We start from the raw sequence: 10,000 nt of genomic DNA, 5'->3' as shown, positions 1-10,000 counted from the left end.
TGGGACTTACACTTTTCCTTTTTTTGCTGCCGCCATCTTCGCTTGTGTGTGTCACCCAACACAGCTTACTCTTGCATGGGAAAAAACAATGCATTTGGCGCCGCCTGTATCTAAACGCAGCCACACCCCTTCACATGACAGCAGGGAAAGGCAAAGCCAATCAAAATGTCCATATGTGTTTTGGGGGCGGGAGGACTCGAGGAGAGGACAACATTTAACCCTTTCTGCGTGTCTGGGTAATGTTGACAGCGCAATTTATTTTTGGATGGTGGAAAGTGGATTAAATTATTGATGGGGACATTTCAGTGGTCGGTGGAAATTGGTGGGAACGCGTCCCCTCCGTCCACCCTACATCTACGCCCCTGCTTTAATCAGTACTATTGGAATGTGAAGAGACTTTCAACCAGCACAACTAAACTGAACACAATCACCTCCTGCACCTTTAATTCTCTTGAAAATGCTCACACACACCCTCTCTCCCCCTGTTGTGTTCTGATGTGATTTCTGACTGGTGTAGCTGTGTACTAACTCTGTGATATGGAGCTGTGATGCGCTCTAAACCTGCCGGAACTACTTTTAACTGTGTGTTTATCTGACAATAGCCAAACACCTTAGAGTGCTCAGCAGCCAATCAGAATCAAGCATTCAGCAGCAGGATCTGAAAGTGTGTGTGTGTGTTTGTGTCCTCAGATCTTCTATAAGGCCATGAGCTCGTTCGACCCCGAGTTTAATCTGTCCAATCAGAGCGGGAAGGTTCTGAAGTCCAGCAACGAGACGTCTCACCTGTTCACGGGTCTGTATCCCGGATCCACATACTCCTTCACCATCAGAGCCAGCACTGTTAAAGGATACGGACCACCCGCCATCAGGCAGTTCACCACCAAGATCTCCTGTAAGAGTGTGTGTGTGTGTGTGTGTGGATGCATGTGTGAGTTTGTGTGTGTGTGTGTATTTGTCAGTGTGCATTTGATTGTGTGTGTGTCTATCTGCGTGCATGCATGTGTCTGTGCATGAGTGTATGTGCATGCATGTGTGTTTGCATATGTGTGTGTGTGTGTGCACGGATGTTTCAGTGAAGTGCTCATGTTAATGTGTGTATGTGCATGTGTGTACAAGTGTAATTGTGTGTGCTTGTCAGGTGTGCGATGTGTGTGTATTGTGTTTGCGAATGTGTGAGAGTGAGTGTGTTTGAGTCTGTGCATGCATTTGTGGGTGAGTGTGTGTGTGTGTGATTTTTCCCTGGTGCATGGTTGTGTGTTTGTCCATGCATGTGTATTGTGTCTGTATATGTGTGTGTCTGTGCATGTATGACTAGTGTGTGTATGTGTGCGACTGCAAATGTGTGTGTGTGTGCACGCATGTGTGTGAGTGTTTCTGGTGCATGCATCTGTGTTTACATGTTTGCGCGTGTGTTTGAGTGTGTCCACGCATGTGTGTGAGTGTGTCTGTTGCATACGTGTGTGTCTGTGCATGCATGTGTGTCTGAGTATGTGCCTGTGTGTGTAGTTTTAGTGAGTGCATATACACGTGTTTGTGTGTGCATGTGTAAGTAAATCTGTGTGTGTTTGTGTGTGTACTGATGTGTGTTGTGTTGTCTCTATCAGCTCCTCGTATGCCGGGTTATGAGCAGGAATCTCCACTCAATCAGACCGACAGCACAGTGACCGTCATGCTGAAACCAGCACAGAGCCGCGGAGCACCTGTCAGGTACACACACACACACACACACACACACAGACCCATTCTACACACAGACACCCGTCAATGAAAACACTGACTGCATACACGCGCCCATAAACACAATGGCTTTATTCACTCACACACACACACACACACACACACGCTCTGGTTCCAGCTGTGTTTTGTGGATTTATTTATTTATTTGTTTGTTTTCTGATCATCGTTATGTTTTATTGTATCAAATAGAATTGTTAAACTGGTTGCCATGGAAACATAAAGGTCCTCCTGCAGTTTGCCTGCGCATGAAGACAGAACTCTTGATAGGGAAGATTTGAATCATTTTACTACTGTTAAGTCATTAACAAATGTTTTATTTAATGTACATTTTTTTTTACAGTTCATTATTATTATTGTTATTAAAGGTTTTTCATTATTTTTGTATTGCAGTAGTATTATAATTTTGTAAATATAATTAACTACAATATTAATAATGATTATTGATTAACTATTATTATTATTATTATTATTATTATTATTATTATTATTATTATTATTATTATCATTGTAATCATTATTATTATTATTAGTAGTAGTAGTAGTAGTATATTATTATATTACTATTTTTTATTATTACTGTTAAACATATTATTATTATTATTAATTTTATCAATATTGTTATTATTATTATTACTGTTAAACGTATTATTATTATTATTATTATTATTATTAATAATATATTATTATTATTATTATTATTATTATTATTATTACTGTTAAACATAGTGTTATTATTATTAAATGTATTTTTATTATTGTTATTAATATTATTATTATTATTATAGTATTATTATTATTATTATAGTATTATTGTTATTAGTATTATTATTATTATAGTATTATTATTATTTTATTATTATTTATTTTATTTAATTTTTATTATTACTGTTAAACTTATTATTATTATTTTTATTATTATTTTATTATTATTACTGTTAAACATATTATAATAATAATAATAATTATTATTAATAATATTATAGTCTCATTATTATTGTTTTATTATTATTATTATTATTATTATTATTATTATTATTATTATCAATATTATTATTATTATTATTATTATTATTATTATTATTATTATTATTATTATTATTATTATTATTATTATGTTATGTGTTGCTTTTTTATGTATTTATTTATTTATTCTCTGTTTGTTGATATGATTTAATAAGGAAGTACTTATATGTCTATATATTTAAAAGTGAATTGGCATACAGTAGATATTCCGCTTTGAACGTGGCGTCAACAGTGTGTGTGTGTGTGAGAGACGGCGAGACGTGAGCTTCTTCTTGTCTTCTGAAGATAACAGACAGCGATCTGAAGAGCGTGTGTGTTGACCAGCCTCACTTTCACCGCAGGAGTGTTTACACTTTATACGGTGCGCTTGTGATGATAATGCCTGCAGGTATTCATTATTCACGGCGTAATGTAAGCTGAGAGTACAGATAAAAGCCTTTGCAGAATGAATAGATGTAAATGTGAGTGTTACGGATGCAGTGAGTCTGAATGACCCGCGTGTTCGGTGTTAATGGCAGAAAAAGTGTGCATCTCGGTGTGAATCCGCTGCGGTTCTGCTTTACTTCTGCTCCTGCAGCTTTTAAAAGCCTCCATCGAGAGAAAAAGACGGCGGTGGGAGATCAGAGACGGACTGATTGTGTTCAGAAATGTTCTAGAAATAAAAAGAGTTCAATAGAGTTCATTTGATAATATACTTGAGTTCAGATTATTTGACTTATTTGTACACCTATTATGCAAAAATCCCTTTTATAAGGGCTTTAAACTCAGTTGTGTGTCAGCAGTGTGTGAATATCTCCAGCCTCTAGTGGTGAACATGAATTAATTGTGTTTGTTCTAATCAGACTTGATGAATGAAACACTTTGATTGACATTCTCCCTTTGTACGTGTCATCAGGCCCCACCCTACTAGTGCCCATCTCTCCATCTCATTAGCATAAACAGCAGCCCTGAGTGAGAAGCAGCCGTCTGTCCATTAGCCATTAGAGTGTTTGAGCTGCTGAAGATAATGTCAGCATAGACTAAGAGGATTATAGATGTGGAGTTTTAGATGAACAGAGACAGCAGCGACATAGACTGACAGAAGACTGAAGCACACATGCACACCTGACCAGCACTCACGACACACACACACTGCTGTTTTACATCTGTCACTATGGTGACACAGACGTTTATAGCTCCGCCTTCTTCTGAAAAAGAGCACTATCTCATTTGCATTTAAAGTGAAACGCCACAATTAGGATCTAAACCTAGAAGGGTCAGTTTCTGGGAGTTAGAGAACACTATTAATGTGCTATTATAATAGGTCTCCTTTAAAGTATCATGTGAGGTATTGTTAAATGTGCTCTTTTTTTGTTTGATGTGTGACGTAATTTCAACTGAAACATGAAAACTGGGCGGGACATAGAGTAGCCCCTCCCCCTTTTTAAAAACTACTACTAATTATAAAGGGAGCTGCTGAACGCTTGATTCTGATTGGCTGGTGATCATTCTAAGTAACTGTTATTGTCAGATAAACTCACAAAAAGTTGATCAGGCATTTTGAGCTCTTTAAAGGGCCATAAACCCCCGTTTAAGTTCAAGTCTACCTCCAGAAATGTTTCCAAAATGCTCCTAGATGAGCGTGGAGCAGCGCTGTATCAGAGTTTAGAGTGACCAAGAGGCGACACTCAATAGAACGTTCCATTGCAACAGCAGCGCTCAGCAACAGCCCCGGATTCCGCCATTTTGGAGTGAAATCGGTCAGCTGTCCATTGGATCTTAATGGTGTCGCGATGGCAAGCAGCTTCTTTGTTTTTTATTTATTTATTTAAAAAGAGCATTAAAGCTGAGATATGACCTGAAAGACGACAATACAACACTTACCATCACAATCATCAGCATTTTTAATAGTTTATTTTACAGACTTGTAATATGCTGTTGCTCTATTGGAGTTTTTATTCCAAAATGGCAGCCGCGCCATCTAGTGGCTGCTTCTCAAATCGCACTTGAGTGTCGCCTCTTGGTGATTCTATGCTCTTTGGCTGTATGCAGAAGGAGGAGTGGGCGTGGCTAGCAGTGCAGGGGAAAAAGAGTGGAGCGATCAACTGTCAGTTGGCTCACGGAGACCCATGGTTTTATAGTTTACAAAGTTAAAATGCAAAGAAATAAACAGCAAGTAATTGAATGTCCTGCTACATGTGTTATTCGTAATTTTATACACACACAACCACAATTTGATCTATCATTATAAAGATAATCGTGTTTATATAAGCATTATAAATGAGGAGGACTTCTCTCCTCCTCAATCCCTGGGTCTGAATGCAGACACAGTGGATGGTAATGCAGTCTCTTGCCCAACCATCAACCCTGCCGGTAATCTGGAGGATTTTAGACATGTGCGAACACAGATACATGAATAAAGGCGATGTGTCTCAATGCTAACCTGAACGTAACGAACTCCACTGATTAATACGGTGCCCTGAAAGTGCAAAACATTACAAAATGTGAAACACTTTTACGAAGCTCGAGACAAATTAACATTTTGGAAAACATTTTTACCCATCATAAGACACAATTACAAAGGAAAAACGATTTTACCAAGGAGGAAACACGTTTACATTTCAGAAATACCACACACCGGGAGTGACACGGAATGTACCACACACCGGGAGTGACGCGGAATGTACCACACACCCGGAGTGACACGGAATGTACCACACACCAGGAGTGACACGGAATGTACCACACATCGGGAGTGACGCGGAATGTACCACACACCGGGAGTGACGCGGAATGTACCACACACCGGAAAATATCAGCTCGTATGTGACTTTTGTAGACACAGGTTAACACGAGTCCAAAGGCACAGGTTAACATGAGTATACAACTATAAAAATCATGGTTTGATCAACTTCGATAAAACATCGTTCGGTCATTTAGAGCTATTCTGAGAAAATATCAGCGTGAGAGTATAGAAACATGTAAATGCAAGCACATGGAAACACGAGTTAACACGAGTCAACAAGCAAAGCACGACATACATTGACGGATAATGATATCAAAACTGGCTTCAATGTGCACTCCGGAATAGCTCAGTTAGATCAGTCGATTGATACGTGTGCTGAACCTTTTGACTTGGGTTCGAATCCCGTTGATGACAAGCAAAATGCTTAATTTCTAGCCCTGTTATATTGTTGATAGTATCTGTATTATTTATTATCTCTTATTGTCATATTTTTCAGCTTAGATTTTAATTTTAGCCCTTTTATGTCGCAAAAAAGTGACTTCTGATTCATTTCCAAATGTAATTTTAGTCGGCAATGACTATATTGTGGTGTATTACTGTTTATACCGCATGTCTGTTGAATGCTTGATTCTGATTGGCTGGTGATCATTCCAAGTTACTGATATTGTCAGATAAACTCACAAAAAGTAGATCCGGCAGATTTTGAGCTAATTAATAAAGCTCCATAAAACTATTCCTAACCTAAATGTAAACTATTTATAGTATATTATTAATTGTATCTGTAATATTTATGATCTCCTATTTATTAATATATTTATTAATATGTAATATTTTAGTTTACATTTTAATTTTAGCCTCTTTATGTGGCAAAAAAAGTGACTTCTGATTTATTTGTAATGTAGTTTTAGTTGGTAATGACTATATGGTGGTGTATTACCACATGTCTGCTGAATGCTTGATTCTGATTGGCTGATGAGCACTCTAAGGTGTGCCGTTATTGTCAGAGAAACTCACAAAAAGTAGTTCCGGCAGGTTTTTGAGTGCATTGCATCTCCAGATCACTCCGCTGAATGATTTCATCTCTCTGTGGTCATCGTCTCAGTGTCAGTGTTGTCTTTTCTGAGGCCCTGATGAAAGAATGATGGAGGCATGAATAAACCACTGGGGTGTTTTTTGCGCTTTTTGCCGGATGCTGAAATATTCAGGGTTTTTGTCTGAGGGCGTTTTAATGGAGATGGACAAAAGACGGCGTTCAGTGAAGCAGAAGCACATGCGGACGATTCACAGGTGATGACAGGCCGTAAAAACCAGCCGTTCTTCATTACCGCTGGCGGATCTTAACGAAACGCAAGTCTCGTTAATTAGCGAGGAGGGCTGGATTTTGTTTGCGGGCGGCAAGGCGTGATTTCGCACATTAAGAAGGGGATTTGGCTTTGGGAGCATTAGCTGAGCGTAAGCTATCACAGACTGTTTGAATAACAGCCATGTCACGCTATTAGCATCTTCGCCTTCAGCTAACCACTAAACACACACTCAAATATACACACACACACACAGATTGAGGACACAAACTGAGCCATCAGAGTTATGGAAAAGCTTATTTTAGTTTGGCTGGTTCCCAACACTGTAGTTTGAAAAAACAGCAAACATCATTTTTTGAGTGTAATAATGACATAACAATGACTTTTTATCTCCTAATAATAACTTTTATCACACTGTTTTCAATTGCTATGTCAGAATTTAGAAGTTTTATCATTACAATGACTTTAATTTGTACTTGCTGTGTCATTATTTAGACTTTTTATCTCCTAATAATAACTTCAAACATCCAAATCTTCATGATTTGTCAAAATTTAGACTTTATCTCATACACTATAGAAATTGCTGGGTTTCACACGATCTTTTGTGTTTCAGCTCATTTTAAATACACAGTTTTTTGAGTGAAGGAAATAAAACTCAATTAATAAAATGTAATAGATTAAAAGAAGGTAGATTATTCATTCATTTATTGATTTGCCTTCCGGCTTAGTCCTCACAGAGTCACCACAGTGGAATGAACCGCTAACTTATCCAGCACATGTTTTACACAGCAGATGCTCTTCCAGCTGCAACCCATCTCTGGGAAACATCCATACACACTCATTCACACACATACACTTGGTTGAATTGGATAAGCTAAATTGTCCGTAAAGCGCATGATTATGATTATGATTATTTTTTACATCACCACTGCCTCCATGCCTTCTTCACCTCGGGGGGGCTTTTTCAGTTTATTCATGATAATCTGCATTAGTATAATGTTATTATTATCAGCAGTATTATTGATTATATGCAGATTTATATCTGTTTTAATAAACACAAGTTTAGATTTGTCCACCTGTGGGGTTTTGGAGACGTCTGCATCACCATATGAGGCATGAGAACAGGACGTGTGTTTGGATATAACTCAGTTTTCTGACCACACTTCATTATTATTGTTCATTTATTCCTTTGCTGTAGATTAAAATTGAATTTAGAAATAGTTTTAGGCAAATTTCTGTGCTTAATAAAGGAAATTAAATATGTGGGCTGATGGATGTGTTAAGTGGAGTGAGTTTCCACCATTTCCTTACTCCAGCAAAGTAAAGGAGTAAAGTAAAGGAGTAAAGTAAAGAGGCTGAATGGAGGAGGCTCGTTCTTTATCCTCGCGCTGCAGATGCTTTGTTTATCTGTTTTCTCTCTAGTGAAGCGTTCAGTTTTTACACTTATAATGTCCACCATGTAAATAGCATATGCACCATGGAGCGACGCAACTGACTCCTAAAGGGAATGAGAGACGAGACTGATTGGTTGAATGCACGTTATGCTCAAAACACACCCAGAACTCATTAAGGGAATAAGCTCAACTCTGTTAGACCATGCACCAGGGGTGCAAAGCTTATATATACGTACTTTAAATAGCAGAAGTGGATTCAGACACGCCCTTAATGCTTTTACACCATAATCAAGTGCTAAATGCAGGGCGCAAACACATTAAGGGTGTGTTAGAATCCACTTTTGCTGTTTAAAGGATGGAAAAATCCGCTTTACGTCGTGGTGCATGGTCTAACGGGGTTGAGCTTATTGCTTTAATGAGTTCTGGGTGTGTTTTCAGAATAAACCAATCAGAGTCTTATCTCCCATTCCCTTTAAGAGTCAATTGCATCACACCGTAGCGTGTTTGCTATTTACATGGCAGACTTTGTAAGTGTAAAAACTGAATGCTTCACTAGAGAGAAAACAGTTAAACAGAGCATCTGCAGCGCGAGAATGAGAGATGAGCCTCCGAGTTATTTACTTTCACTCTCTTGGATAGGTAATCGTGTTGTACGCACAGATTTCCATTAGCCTATACATTATTAATTTCGTTTAAGAGCAAAGATTAGCGTCAAAACTATTTCTAAATTCAGTCCTAATTTCCAGCAAAGGAATAAATGAAGAATAATAATGAAGTGTGGTCAGAAAACCAGAGTTAAATCCAAATACACATGCTATGCACCATATGGTCTAAAACCTGACAGGTGGACAAATCCAAGCTTGTTTTTAATAAAACAGATATAAATATGCAGATAATGAATAATACCGCTAATAATAATAACATTATACAGATGCAGATTGACATGAATAAACTAAAAAAGCCCCCCGAGATGAAGAAGGCATGGAAGTATGGTTTTTTATATTGATGTAGACATAAATAATTATAAAAATATTTTACTCCTTTAATTCTTTTCATTTGTAAAGATATTTGTGTATTGCTGTACACCCTGTGTGTAATAAGTAATGTTTAAGTGAGGCACTGGACGATACACCAGCTTTGATCTGGTCTATTGAACCGTCTATTTAAGCTTCTCAAAACGGCAATGCGCCTGAACACACCTCCTTTTTTAGATCAGAACGCCTATGGGCGCACATATAAGCGCAAATGGATTTGCTATTTAAACAGCGTGCTGCAAAACATCAAACCGACTCTTGCGCCGAGCTGAAACTAGCAAACAACAATTGTGTCGTGCCGCATTGCGCCGGGTGTATGATAGGGCCCTTAGACGTTTAGATCGTTAAATAGAGCCCAATATGTGATGTACTCCTGATGTTGAATTATTAGGAAATAATGCACAAGCTGTTATTTTTTAACTCCAGCGTGCGCATATAGTGTTCAAAAGAAGAGAATGAAGAGTAAAAGAGGAAGTGTGTGTATAAAGCGACACACTTGTGATGTAATTGAGTGTGAATGTGCTTTTATTTCTGCCACACAGAGCTGATGGAGCTCAGCAGAGCGGAGCGTCTCCGGCGGATGCAAAGAGAAAGCTGTTTTTAAACGCTGTTGTTATGACTGTGTGTGTGTGTGTGTGTGTGTGTGTGTGTTTGGCCAGAGATTGGTCACAGCAGGTTTTGGTGGCGTTCTGTGTTGTGTGTGTAAGTCAAAGCCGGTGTCAGATTAAGCAGATGTCTGAATGTGTGTTTGCTGTTCAATAGCAGCGCGTGGGACTCAAACACACT

At 38.1% G+C, this 10,000-nt stretch overlaps 1 protein-coding gene across 8 annotated transcripts in view; it reads left to right on the top strand.

Moving 5' to 3' along the window:
- ptprma (protein tyrosine phosphatase receptor type Ma) overlaps positions 1–10,000 on the top strand; it is a 331,270-nt gene that overhangs the window by 180,844 nt on the left and 140,426 nt on the right. For all 8 annotated transcript variants that reach the window (XM_056451138.1, XM_056451136.1, XM_056451137.1 and 5 more), the window contains exons 10-11: positions 691–892; positions 1,605–1,707. In XM_056451138.1, coding sequence (XP_056307113.1) covers positions 691–892; positions 1,605–1,707 — 305 coding nt within the window. The remainder of the gene's footprint in view (positions 1–690; positions 893–1,604; positions 1,708–10,000) is intronic.

Source organism: Danio aesculapii, chromosome 24 (genome assembly GCF_903798145.1).
Source record: "Danio aesculapii chromosome 24, fDanAes4.1, whole genome shotgun sequence".
Taxonomy (NCBI): Eukaryota; Metazoa; Chordata; class Actinopteri; order Cypriniformes; family Danionidae; genus Danio; species Danio aesculapii.
Note: the sequence above shows the minus strand (reverse complement) of the source record. Positions and strands in the feature narration are given on the sequence as shown.